The sequence below is a fragment of the Danio rerio genome, chromosome 13, assembly GCF_052040795.2.
Source record: "Danio rerio strain M-AB ecotype USA chromosome 13, GRCz13ab, whole genome shotgun sequence".
NCBI classification, from domain to species: domain Eukaryota; kingdom Metazoa; phylum Chordata; class Actinopteri; order Cypriniformes; family Danionidae; genus Danio; species Danio rerio.
The window spans coordinates 35,251,559-35,265,774 of NC_141033.1; the positions used below are offsets into that span (position 1 = coordinate 35,251,559).

Below are 14,216 nucleotides of genomic sequence, written 5' to 3' on the forward strand. Positions count from 1 at the left end.
TCGGCTAGGAAGTGATATTTTTATTTAAAAATATATAACGTTTAACCTGGTGCTATAGTTTAGTACATATAATTAAGATCGACTTCCTGTAAGGCAGGACACACTTCAATATGCTGATAATTAGAAAAGCCAGTGATGCAACATTGCTACAACTTAAAACAAACAAACAAAAAATATATATTTATATATATCTTCTCTGCCCTCACCCCTATCTAAAGTGACCTATTTTTTAAAGAACTAAAAGTTTACATTTTAATTGATTAAGGCTACCTTTAGCTTATCTATTAATTAGACATTAGAATAACATCAATAATATAGAGTAGTGAAAGAATTATGTTAGAACCTGGAAGAATAATTCACAATTGATTCCCTACATATATTTGCCTCGGGGTGTTTTTCAATTTAGGAAAAAAAATTGAGGTAAAGACAATATGATTTGCTTTTTCTCTGCAATCTAGATTGGATATATCCAAATTGAAATCCAAACATAGGCTCATTCTGAAAACAGAGGCCTGTATACGTTTCTGGAGATCACGAATTACGTAGCCAGAAATATGTATGGCTGCATTTCATCTTTAAAACGAACAATATGGGGCGGTTATATCCTTTTCTCGCCTACAGCTGACTGCTTACTTCCGTATGGACACTTTTACGTTTGTCCAGTTAGCTCGCCATATACGTTGGGGACTTGATTGATGAGAGTTTGAGTCCGGTGAAAAACAATTCCAGAAAGCAGGACAAAGTCAGACAAAAACAGAATTCAAAAAATAAAATAAACAAGTAAATAACAGGGTGAGAATGTGATAAAATCTGAAAACGTGATTAATATTAGGCAAGGGATTTCTTTTTTTGGATTGCTTTTTAAACTCGGTTGGGATTAGGGAAGGGGGTTGATGGGTCAATAAGTGCTTTTGTAATTACTATTGGTAGTGTTTAGGGAAGAAGGAGAGTGGGTCAGTTGATCGGTCAGTCAGTCATTCAACCAGTCAAACAGTCAGTTGACAGCGGCCTTACGCATTTACGCGAGGACAACAGGTGCAAGAGAAATTTGAGATTTCAAAAAGTGTACACAGTGGCCTCTGGTGGATTAAAAAAAAGCTGCAAAAAACGCAGCTCCTGGGACGTATTTGGCACTCTCCAGAAATGTACATAGAGGTACGTTTTCAGAATGAACCTGGGTTTTAAAAACCTGTACTGTTTTGAGTATTTTATAAATCATACATTACAGATAAGAACCTCTAGGGAGTTCTGGAGTTATATTTACCAGAGACCTTATTTTACATTAGGGAACACTAAACATCATTCATTCCGTGTTCTGACGTCATTCCTGCAACACTCTATTTTGGCATATAAATAGTAACACTAATAACTATCAGGTGATAGTGGCTTCAGTCACAAACTTTTTTGTCACCTACTAATCTGTCCCATTTAAAGGCCAACATTTGAATTTAACCAGCCAAACCGGACCTTAAACAAGGATAGGTTAAAATCTGCTTGTGCAAATAACAGGTATGTTGTGTAAAATAGGAAAACAGATCTGCAGTTTGCAGGAACATTGTTCAAGAGTAAGTCACAGTGTTGTTTGATCTCTTTGCCTTCTTTAGAATGTCACATTTCTTGCGATTGGGCCGTCTACAGCGCTCGTCGATGCTTGGCACACATTCATAGTGCCACACCTCCTCCATCTTGTCAACAGGATAGACGGCTTCCACGTAATGACGAATAAGTCGAAGGCGCATGGGGTCCAGCTGCTTCTTGTTGCAGGCCCCAGAGTGGTTATACTGCAGCCGCAAATTTTCCTGTGTGAAAAGCTCGGGGAAGAGGCGGACGAGAAGGCGAGCAGCAAAATTTCCCACAGACAGACTCTGTTGGACAATCTCCCTCACTTCAGCATCCGTAAGCAGGTATTCAGAAGGCACTGGGAAGTCTGGGGTGGGTACCGAGAGGTCCTCGAGAGGAATCTTGCAGAAATCTTTGCTGCTTTTCTCCAGGGGTGAAGACAGGACTTCAAAGTCCTCTTTCAAGCGATCAGAAGTAAGAGCATTGATTTGGCCAGCAGATAACAGGGAGTCATTCGGGTCAGGCTCTTGATCAGGTGAACAGGCTTTCCGCTGTTGTTGATATGAACGTCGTTGGTCGGTATCTCGTCGTCTACATCGTTCATCAAGTTTGCCGACAAACTCAAGGGTCCATACGCGGTCGTTCTTAGCTTGTGGGTAGAGCAGTTGTACATAATGTCGGATGAGACTTATTCGTAAAGGATCTAGCTGTTTCTTGCCTAGAGATCCGCTGCAGTTGTAATATTTACGTGCGTTCTCGTTAGTGAAGAGCTCAGGGAACATGAGAACCAGGAGACGAGATGCAAAGTTCCCAATTGACAGACTGCATTCGTAGTTATTCTTTAGCTGTTCCTTAGTAAGTAAATACTCCTGAGGAACATCAAAGTTCGGAAGAGGAATCTCTAGTTTGTCAAAATCCATAGGCTCTAGCCATGATTTCTTAGACCTGCGATTTGGTTTCTCGTAATCACACAGGTCACTGATTTTAACAATAGAGATGTTGTCAGGTAGACGGGTAGTGTTGTACATCTCTCCGTTCCCACTGGTTGAAGCGTTCTCCAGTGCTTCCTCCATTCGTTGCACACACAACTGCAACCAGGTGTCCTCTGGAATATCAGGGAAATTGGCCTCCATGTATTTTCGCAGAATTTCTAGTCTGTCTGAGTCAGTGATTAACTGTCCAATGCTGTTGTGGCCCTCTGGCAACTTGCCCTCCTCAAACACCTCCGGGAAGAGTCTGTTCAACAAAAAAATGACAAGCTCCTCCGGGGACGTTAAGTCTTCAGAGTCATCACCAGCAGCCTCATGGGAGTCCAGCACTACATCCGAGCTGACATTGTTAGAATGAACATCGTTGTTCTCTCCAGAGTTGAGGGAAAGAGTTTCATCTTGGGCATCTTCGCTAATGAAATGGCAAGTGTGATTTGGTTCTATGTCAAACCCGACAACCATCGGAGCCTGTTTGTCACACACCTGACCACTCTCCATGTCCTTCTGAGCCCAGTAACGATTCAAGAAGTCATTGATCTGCAGCAAGCATTCTGTCTGCCAGACGTTTTCATTTTTCACTAGCGGGTAGCAGGCCTCCACATAGTTGCGTATTAGCTGAAGATGCAATGAATCTAATGTCCGTTTACTTGTGAGGCTGCATGTGCTGCAGCCGTGCGCACATTCCTTTGTTGTGAAAAGTTCTGGGAACAGTTGAACGAGAAGCCTGCAGCCAAGCTCACCCGCGGTGGACGTTTGCTCCATCAGTTGGGCGAGTTCCTCACTGGTCAGCTGGTATTCAGGAGGAGGCTGAAATTCCATGACCATCTCAGAGGGCTTCATTTGTTTTTTTATTCGCGTCACTTCCAGCGAAAGTAAGTCCACCTTACTGTGTAGCTGGGTCATGCTGGAATTCAGTGTGTTAAGGAGGAAAAACATCTTCTCAATGAGTGGGTAGAGGTGAGAATCCAAGGAAGCAGGAGATCCTGTGACCCCTACAGTTGGGGAAGCCTTAAACATGTGATGCTTTCTAGAGTTGCCTAGTTTTTGGAAGTGGACACCATTCTGGCTTGCTCTCACCCCATTGTGGGCTTCACTCTGGTCCAGACTGGATGCAGCTTTACGCTCAGAGATACGATGTGTGATGCTGTAGAGTGGTTTTCTGTATGAAGAGATGGAAATCTGCTCTGGAGAAGATCTGTGGACGTATGAGCATGACCTGCTTCCGTCATCTGAACTGCTGTCAAGGAGGTTTTCTCCGGCCTAAAAGTGAGTGTGAGATGTTGCTGTTAATAATTTGCACCAAACACAATGTCCGAGAACAGATTGCCTGTTTGTTAAAGGGGTGGTTCAGCCAAAAATGAAAATTCTGTCATCATATACTTATCCTCGTTTCAAACCTTTATGAGTTTCTTTCTTCTTTTGATCATAAAAGAAAATATTCTGAAATACACACTTAGCTGATAATTGATTATTAAAGTAAGTTTGGCATGCAGAAGAAAGCTCTGAGCTCATAGGATCCTCAAGCCTGGGGCTCTCTTCCGTTTGAGGGTGAGAGGGGAGTTTTAGCTTAGGTAGGTCTCGAGAAACCCCTTATTTAGGGCTAATAACAAATCAGGAATTGCTATATAGATATATACTGCTGCTTAAAAGCTCGACTGTAGTGACAATTTAGATAGGTCAATTAACTTATGATGCATGGCTTTGGACTGTGGGAGAAAACCGGAGAACCTGGGGGAAATCCACGTGAGCACAGGGGAACATGTAAACTCTGCACATAAATGTCAACTGGCCTGTTAAGGAATTGAGCCAGTGACGTTCTTGCTATGAGGCAACAGAGTTAACCACTGGACCATCATGCCACCCTATAAGGCAGGGGTCACCAAACTTGTTCCTGGAGGGCCGGTGTCCTCCAGATCTTAGCTCTAACTCTTATCAAACACATCTGAATAAGCTAATCAAGGTCTTACTAGGTATACTTGAAACATCCAGGCAGGTGTGTAAAAGCAAGTTGGAGCTAAACCCTGCAGGGACAACGGCCCTCCAGGACCGAGATTGGTGACCCCTGCTATAAGGAAAAGGAGGATGAGTAGGGGTGTGTTAGCTAATGGTGGAGCAGCCGTGATCAATCATAAGCACATGCTCCTATCGGAATTAATTTATAAATAAGCTTTACAAAGCTGGAAACCTGCAACCATTGACTTCCATAGTATTTGTTTTTCTTCTTATGGAAGTCAGTGGTTGCATGTTTTCAGCTTTATTCAGAATATCAAAAAAATTGTGTTCAACAGAAAGAAACTCGTAAAGGTTTGGAACCACTCAAGGGTGATTAAATAATTAGAAAATTTTAATTTTGGGTGAACTATCCTTTTAACGCATCATGACAACTTCTACCATATCAAATACTGTGCTAAACCTGCATAGGAATTAATGTTGTGATTTAACAAATGTACATTTTGTTTTAAAGATGCTTACCGGTGTTGTCACCTTGATCCTCTTCCCACTGTTTGGCCTTTCCACGTCAGAACCTGTAGATGCTCGTTTTGTAATGCTCTTAAAGAAACTCTCCATCTTTCCCTCTGTGTTTTCAATAACGTCCTCTGCATCTTTCTCGACTTTAACTTCTAGAGAAAAGCCCAAGTGTTTATAATTACTAAGAAATACTGATAAACATTATCTCACAAGTTTTAGCAGCTGTAATGAGGTGACAGGATCTGGCTTTGTTTAATCCTTTTCAGATTTACAGCTGGTAGTAACATGCATCTCTTTAAACTTGACTTTTTTTCGGTTTCCTGTCCTTTTGAAGTTCTTATATTAAAAGGAATAAGTGCCCTGGTAAACATTACAAACTTCTTTAAAAAATTAGAACTGTCCATTTTAATGTCATGCTGACTTTAATGTCAAAATCAACCAATATAGTTTTTTTATTCAATCATTCCTTAGCATGTAGTTCAAATGCATTAAAAATCAGCTATCTTTTTGTGTATTTTTGTATTTACACTCTCATTAAAGGGGCAGTTCATCCTTTACTCACCCTTTATTGTTCAATATTGACAAAAGCTAGGTTTCCATTGACTTCCATGATAGAAAAAAACAAATACTATGGTAGTCAATGGTTACAGTTTTATAGCTTTCTTCAAAATAACTTATTTTGTGTTCAACAGAATAATAAAACTTATAAAGGTTTGTATCCACTCGAGGTGAGTAAAAAGGGAGTAAAACTTCATTTTTGAGTGTCTACTTTATTTCATTTCATGTGATATTGTCACTAATAAACCCCTACCAGGTCCACTTCCAAATACAACATCTATATTTGATTTGATAAGGTAAATCAGTTGATTTGACAGGAAATTTCGATTTAGACTGGTTAATTTGATGTGATGCATGTTAGTACACAGAGAAAGCCTTGATGTTTAATGAAAGTTCTCACTGCATGAGCAAAGAAAATTTAGAATATTTTTACTGTGAGTCTTTACATACTTTTATCAGGCACCTGTCCATCTGCATTAACCATGCACAGAGAAGAGCTCATGTCCTGGGAAGAGACACACAAGACCCGTGATTGTTTAATATCTGACAGTCGGAATATCGGACTGTCACATTGTCAAGGTTTCTCTATAATTACTTGTTTTTTAAAGGATGCATTTGTCTTCTGAGTCAGTATTGCACATGACTGTCACAAATGTTAACTTATGAAAAGTGTGAGAAAATGAAGAAATATGTAAAAACTTTATTCTCGAACTGGTTTTTCTTCACGGTAGAGTTATGTGAGGTTGTTTTCCTATTTGTTTTCCATGTCTTGCACCGTGAAGTCTCGCCAGAGCACCGGAGAGGCGCTGCTTCACCGTACAGACCCCCGGCCACCGGCTCCACTTCCTCATTCTTCCAGTGGAAACCCCACGGATCGGTTCAACCGGGGAGTCAGTCGGACAAACAGCTCCCCGCTGCGCTCCTTACTTCATAAGTCTTTAGGAAAGAATGTGCTGCTGTTAATGTATTTGCAGTAATGCTGAGTCCTGTCCTTCTCTCTCGTGTCTCCCCTCCCTCCCCCGTGCGCAACTCTCCCTCTTGCGTGACGCGGCAAGAAAAACATCCACCGATGAGTTTTCGCTCCGTCTCTCGCCACACGGCGCGCATAAACTACCTGCGCGGTGGAAATCAAACTCACCTTTGCGACGCCGGGCAGCCCTGTGCAATAGGTTACGAGGCATCGGCCATAGTCGCGTATTTAAATCCAGTGGATTTGTCCACGGGTAACTGTTGTCCGTGTTTCTCTTCGCTGCTTTTTTCTCTAGTCAGTGCCCTCTCGCGTGACGTGACGGTACTGTGTCATTTCCGCACAGCTGTGGGTTTGCTGTGGGTTTTTGCCAGCCCACCCCACGTGAATCCCCGTGCTGCTGCGCCGTGGCCGTGAAATGCACGGAGTGCGCGCTGGTGTGGGACTTCTCGTGACCCAGTCATTTCGAGAGGCCCCTCGAGTCGCGCGCATGAGTTCCACGAGTATAAAATCACCAACGTCATAGACGCTTGTGACCAAACACATGCGGTGTATATAGCAGCATTTGTTTAAGAAAATCATGCTTTTGGTAAAAGTTATTACATCGAAAATTATTAAATGAACAGAGCTTGTAAATATACATAAAGCCTATTTAGCAAAATAACGACTGTATTATATTTCTGTTACTGTTTTTTTACTTTAAGTTTTGTTAATCTAAAACATCATTGATTTAAATGTTGTACAGTTAAATAAATGACGTACATTCTCAGTCAACATTGGAAATGTAAGCAACACCAAGAAAAGCAAACGTGGGTTTCCACGAACTGTCTGGCTGTACTTTGTTCTCACAAAAGGTTTTACAATAAATATTTGGGTTGTAAATATAGGCTAGTTGTTGTTTTTTTTAAAACATGTTCTATGGAAATAGCTTAAAGACCAAGTCTTTATATAGCCAAGCTAATTTGATTTGCTTGATTCACTAAATCCAACTTTTGGCCAAAAAATAAATGTATAAACTTTGATTTTAAATGTCTAAAATTAGGTTAGTAAAATTAGCCTACTGTAAATAAATACCTAAAATATATATTTTTTACATGTGTTTCTTTTCACCTTAACAGTTAAAGCCCAGAACTACTTTTAGCACGTTTTAACTTGTTCATAGTTTTACATTTTCTACATTTTGATAAAGTTAACTGTCGGTTAAATGCTGTTTACAGCCGGTCTACCACTTAACTGCCGTCTAGTGGATATGACAAGTACTGCAGGGCAAACGTGAATGTCCACCAAAACTGTATTAGACAGAAAGAAATACAGATAGATTAGATAGATAGATAGATAGATAGATAGATAGATAGATAGATAGATAGATAGATAGATAGATAGATAGATAGATAGATAGATAGATAGATAGATAGATAGATAGATAGATAGATAGATAGATAGATAGATAGATAGATAGATAGATGCAGCAAAACAATACACTCAAAAACAACTCTTACACTCAAACTAACTCTTTACAACATAACATTTAAAGATTATCTTTTGGCTGCATTGTCTGTTTCAAGACTAGCACAATATAATGCAACATCATGCACTATAAAAGCAAATAGGTGAAACAAATCCACTGCTTATATTCGTCCTCGCACGCAAACGCCCATCAGAAACTGTTCTCAGACACTCATCATCAGCTGCACCCGATGTGACCAATGTCCCGTAACGCGCATTAGTAATGTCTGCATTAGCGATGTCTGCATTAAGTCACGGAGCAGTGGCTCTTTGAGATGTGGGTGTGTTGAGGCGCCGGTCGGTCATTATTCAGGTAATGTGGGCTGTTTGATCCATCACGCGCTCATGCGATGATGCTCGCGCTTCTGTTCTGTGGGACGCGCGCGCGCATTGAACGGGGAGCTTCGCGCTGCTCGTTAAAGACTCATTTCAGCAGACGCTCATCTAATTTTTTACCTCAAGAGGAAAAGAATCACATCCGTCAAATCAAATGGGGATATTTCAGAGCGTTATTGCCAAAATAAAGGGTAGGATTCTGCAATAAAACCACCAACTCCAACTCTTTACGATTATAATTTTGTTTTGTTTAGGGTCATGTCTCTATGGCATAGGCTAAGTTCCTGTCGACTGACAGAATTAGGATTTTTGACATTTTAGATTTTAGTTTTTTTTTTTAGAAAAATTCCAAATTCAATTGGAAAAATAATGCCTTCTCAAATTTCTGCCAATTAACAGTGACAAATAATTTAGCTTTATTTACAAAGTGGCTATATATATATATATATATATATATATATATATATATATATATATATATATATATATATATATATATATATATAATTATTATTATTATTATTTTACAAATTATCACAAACTGCCGTTTTACTTCTATTTCATAACAAAAATCATCAACTTGTTATTGTTTGCATGGTTGAAATAAATACAACACATGGACCATTCCTTGACTTCGATTGATGGAGCGAGGCGCGTTCATATAGACACAAACACGTGACCACTACAAACAAAACGCGATAAACCACCTTAGCCACACATTAGCCATGGTATTGCTACACTAACCATTATTTAACAACAGTAAACCTGGTTATACAAATGTTTGTCAAAAACATGGTTATTTTTCGTAATTGTTTAATTTCAAGAGTTTTCTGCTGAGATGAGCAGGTAGGCCTGCGCGTACAAGCAAATGCATTGTTTTTAATGTTTACGCTGTCAAATTTTCTAACAGAAGCATGGCATTTAAGGATTTAACTATTAAAAACGAACACACTTTGCATTTGCTATATATTTGAGTAGTAACCATTTTATAAAGCAACATAACACCTTAGCTGTACTAAATTCACCAGGTTTTGTATTGCTTAATTCAGGTTTGTCACTGCACCTGGACTGATGGAATGTACCAGAAAGAGGAAACATTATGGTGTGAGGGTGTGTAAAGAGTTTCACACATCTGTAACCGAAAAGAGACTAGAATCCAGGACATCCATCAACCTACAGCAGACTGAAGGTAAAGTCTAAAACAGATTCAAAGAGGGGGTCATAGGACAATGACAGTGGGTCGCTTGATTTAAAATGTCAAATAAAATTTATTAAACTATTATAATTACACTGTTTTAACCATAACCCACAGAAGATAAAAAATAGTTAAAAAACAAACAAACAAAAAAACAGTATGGAAATGAAAAGCCATCAGCCTTTAAATTTATTTTTTTTCATTGGATTGGTGTGTTTACGTTAGATTAACAACACAGTAATATTGTCAGCTGCAGCAGATTGATTTTATAGCACCAGGTTAAACTTTCTGACACATTTATTGCAATCAAATACATAAAAAATACAGACCACAACTGAACATTGATCTCTAAGTGGTAGTTTCCAATAGATACCATTTATTAATCTTACGATACTTTACCAGCTGAGGTAATTCATAACTCAAATTATAAAGTAAAAGGTCAGAAAAGCTATATTTTATGTTATACTAGGCCTACTTGAATTTAATTCACAATTCCCTTAAAACCAAAAAGTATTATTTGCACCCCACTTTCGAATTTGTTACCAAAGAGCATTTTTCCACTAAAATTAGGCTACATGAAGTGGTTAAACATTATTTCAATGTTTCCTGTTGCTATTTTGGGTTTTTCAATCATTTTGTTTTCAGTCTTGTCAGGTAACAATCCAAAGTAATTCAAAATTTCACTTTTAAAGAGATTGTCGTGGTGGCTAATAAATCATATTGACAGGAGCAGAAATGAACTGATTCAGATGTGCATTCGAACTGAAGCGAATTCTACATAGTTTTGCAATCTTAAAGGGCTCCTATTCCTATAAAATGGTTCATTGTTTGTTGCATAAATGTATGAGCATTTTAGTGACTTTTCCACCTGCAACATTATCTGTTGTAGATAAACCATTAAATGGCGGTACTACTGTTTACCATCTACAGTGGCACCACCAGTATTTTGGAGCCTTAGTATGGCAATACTACCATAGTTTCCTGTAAACCGTGCAACCCTAGTCTCCAAAGATAAACCAAGAATAAATTTGTGCTGAAAACTTTAACTCCATCAGTCTCTTTAGTTGAGGTTAATATTAAATAAATAAATAAATGGCTATAAAAATGACAATATAGTTGTTAATAAAAACAACTATTATGTTGTGCGAGCAATGTTTGCATATTTATAACCACCTAAGGAGATTTTGGCAGTCGCAAGTCACTGGTATTGTTATTTTAAGGGTTGCAGCCTAAAAAGTTTGGGAACCCCTGGTCTAAAGCACATGTGACAAACTACCTGCATGCAAAACAAGAGCTCTTGCCAATAACAGTATTATACAAAGCCCTAAAACACTGTCTAATTAATTAATGTAGTATCAATGCACAGCGACCAAATCTACAGTAGGTGAATAATCTCCAACCAACCTCCTCTAGTCCCAAAATAACTCAAAGTGGTTCAAACACAAAGCTTTGAGCTTTGCTGAAGTCAAGCTGGTTTCATACGCTCTCTCTCTCTGTCTCCCTCGCTTCACCTGTGTGAATCCAGCCACCATGTCATCAAGGGCTCGGATTGCCACAAATCGCCAAACCGCAAAAATCATTTCCATGCGCAAAAACAGACAGTATCAAGTTACGTGGATGATGATACTGTCGGCCATAAATTCACACTGCAAGTCTGTGTGTATGTCTGACTTTTGATAAGCCGCCGTCTGACCCCCATAACACACATATATCTGTTGTTAAATGTCCAAAATACCAACTGTAGGGCAGTAGTACATATTTTCAAACTAAACAAATGTGATTGATGAGAGCTCACACAAAAGCTAGTTATAGCCCTAAGTAAATAAATTCAGATTCTTCTATATTTATTGTGTGTGTAATGTATGGGAGTAGTTATATATTTTTTTTCTGCCATTACTCACCTTTAGTCCTTCTAAGATTTCTTCAGTAGGACAAGGAAGGGCGAAGCAGTGGCGCAGTAGGTAGTGCTGTTGCCTCACAGCAAGAATCTCGCTGGGTCGCTGGTTCGAGCCTCGGCTCAGTTGGCGTTTCGGTCTGGAGTTTGCATGTTCTCCCTGCATTCGCCTGGGTTTCCTCTGGGTACTCCGGTTTCTCCCACAGTCCAAAGACATGCGGTACAGGTGAATTGGGGAGGCTAAATTGTCCGTATTTTATGAGTGTGTGTGTGAATGTGTGTGTGGATGTTTCCCAGAGATGGGTTGCGACTGGATGGGCATCCGCTGCATAAAAACGTGCTGGATAAGTTGGCGGTTCATTCCGCTTTGGCGACCCCGGATTAATAAAGGGATTAAGCCGACAAGAAAATGAATTATTGAATGACATAAAGAAGATTTTTTACCCTTCATAATTCATAAAATGCAAGTCAACAGCTTTTGCCACTTTGAAAGTAAAATAAACAACATTAATTAGGTAAGACAATAAGGTCTTATGTAGTGAAATAATTGGTCTATGCAACAAAACAAAAAATATTACATTTACAGCCCTTAGCTAATAGTACAACAGTACTGAAGGCAAGGCAAGGCACGTTTATTTATATAGCACATTTCATACAGAGGGGCAATTCAAAGTAATTTACATAAACAGGAATAAAAGAGACAAATATAAGAAAATAAAAACAAATAATAAAAATTATTGAAATGTGTTAAAACAGGTTATAAAAGAATGAAAATGAAAGACATTATAGTGCGACCTGTCGGACGTAGCACAGTGCTCATTTAGTAAAGACACAGCTAAATATATGTATTTTAAGTCTTGATTTAAATATACCTAATGTTGGAGCACATCTGACAATTTCTAAAAAGCTGATTCCAGCAGTGGAGGGTGAAGTTGCTGAAGGCTAATTCTCCCTGCTTTTACTGAACTCTTGGAATTTCTAATTTACTTGATCATACTGATCTAAGGGATCCGTTAGGTTTGTATTCAGTGAGCATATCTGTAATGTATTGAGGTCCTAGGCTATTTAGTGATTTATAGACAAGTAATAATACTTAAATCTCTGTTGAATGTAACTGGGAGCCAGTGTAAAGACATCAGGACAGGTGTGATGTGCTCTGATTTTCTGGTTCTGGTCAGAATCCTGGCCACAGCGTTCTGGATGAGCTGCAACTGTCTGACTATCTTTATGGTATGGCCAGTAAGGAGTCCATTACAGTAATCCACCCTGCTGCTGATAAAAGCATGAACAAGTCCACACTGGAAACAAAGCATCTAATTCTTGCAATGTTTTTGAGATGATAGTTTGCTGATTTAATTACTGCTTTGACATGACTACTAAAACTCATATCTGACTCCAGAATCACACCAAGATTCTTAACCTTATTTTTTGTTGTTTGAACCTTAGAGCCAATGTACGCATTCACTCATCTCTGTTCCCAAACGCAATGACTTCAGTTATTCTCTTTGTTTAACTGAAGAAAGTTTTGGCATATCCAACTGTTCATTTCATTTCATCAGTGCATTGGCAGAGGGTGTCAATGGGGCTTTAGTCATTAGGCAGTAAGGCTAAGTAGATCTGAGTGTCATCAGCATAGCTGTGGTATAGGAAATTAGTTTTTTTCCTCATTATTTGGCTCAGTGGGAGCATATAAAGGTTGAACAGGAGAGGTGCCAGAATTGAATCTTGTGGGACTCCACATGTCATGGGTGTCCACCTCGACCTATGGTCACCTATACTGGTATAGTAACTTCTCCCTTCAGGGTAAGAGCTGAACCATTTGAAGATCGTCCCTTACAGTCCAACCCAGTTTTCCAGCCTATCCGAAGTATGCTGTGATCGACAGTGTCAAATGCTGAACTGAGATCAAGCAACATCTGCACTGTTAGTTTGCCTGAATACATATTTAGGCAAATATTATTGATTATCTTTATAAGGGTACTATGATGTGCTCTGAAACCAGATTTTAAATTTGTCTAAACAAAGCTTACCTTTGCAAAATGACAAATATATGTGGACGCAAACACATGTAAGCTGACACAGTTTAGTTACAATGGAGAGGATGGACAAGTGTGTAAAAATAGCACTTGTGCTTACCTTGGATGCTACAACCAGTGGCGCAAAAAGGGGGTATGCAGTGTATGCGGTGCATAGGGGCGCCACACATGGGGGGGCGCCATTGTGCCAAAACTATTTTTGAAATTATGCATGTTATTATACATATTAAACAAAATAAATACATATTTTTGGTTGAAAAAAATGTTTATCCTGCATTTTATATGAATATACAATTGTATTTTATTGAATACAAAATTATACCACTCCTCCCTCTTCGTTGACCTTTTGATTGATCCGTTGCTCGGTTACAGTCACATGTTCAAAATGGAGAGAAGAGAAAAGAGACGTGGAGCCCGAAATAGAAAACATTTTGTTTGTGCTCAAAACTAGTTCAATTTAGTTCCAAAAAAGTTGGCCTATAATATTTTGATAAAATAAAACATTTCAGGCAGTTTGTCTCTATTTTTTTACCTTAAACATTGTACAGTCTTTTTTATTTCACTTTGTGAAAGGTGTGATAGCAGTTTCAGTCAATTGTTCATGCGAAGACAGACCTTACACCCCTCACATATGCATGTGAGAAGTGATTACATTTTAAGTTTTTTTGCCTCCCATATCTATCATTTTGTTTTGACAAATGTACAA

At 38.9% G+C, this 14,216-nt stretch overlaps 2 protein-coding genes across 4 annotated transcripts in view; one reads left to right on the forward strand and one right to left on the reverse strand.

Annotated features, from left to right (window-relative positions):
• Positions 1-6,877, reverse strand: bend3 (BEN domain containing 3). The gene is made up of 4 exons (NM_001145591.1): positions 6,715-6,877; positions 6,027-6,081; positions 5,022-5,170; positions 1-3,809 (listed from the first exon to the last, which is right to left on the reverse strand). The coding sequence occupies exons 2-4, from the start codon at positions 6,076-6,078 to the stop codon at positions 1,560-1,562; spliced, it is 2,451 nt and encodes an 816-aa protein (NP_001139063.1). The 5' UTR covers positions 6,079-6,081; positions 6,715-6,877; the 3' UTR covers positions 1-1,559.
• Positions 6,878-8,393: 1,516 nt separating this feature from the next.
• LOC147834238 (uncharacterized) overlaps positions 8,394-14,216 on the forward strand; it is a 92,648-nt gene continuing 86,825 nt past the window's right edge. For 2 of the 3 annotated variants that reach the window (XM_087279560.1, XM_087279559.1), the window contains exons 1-2: positions 8,971-9,231; positions 9,435-9,574. In XM_087279560.1, coding sequence (XP_087135686.1) covers positions 9,224-9,231; positions 9,435-9,574 — 148 coding nt within the window. In that variant the 5' untranslated portion in view covers positions 8,971-9,223. Of the gene's footprint in view, positions 8,577-8,970; positions 9,232-9,434; positions 9,575-14,216 lie in introns of those variants that run through there. The other variant, XR_015506183.1, reaches the window with a different exon arrangement.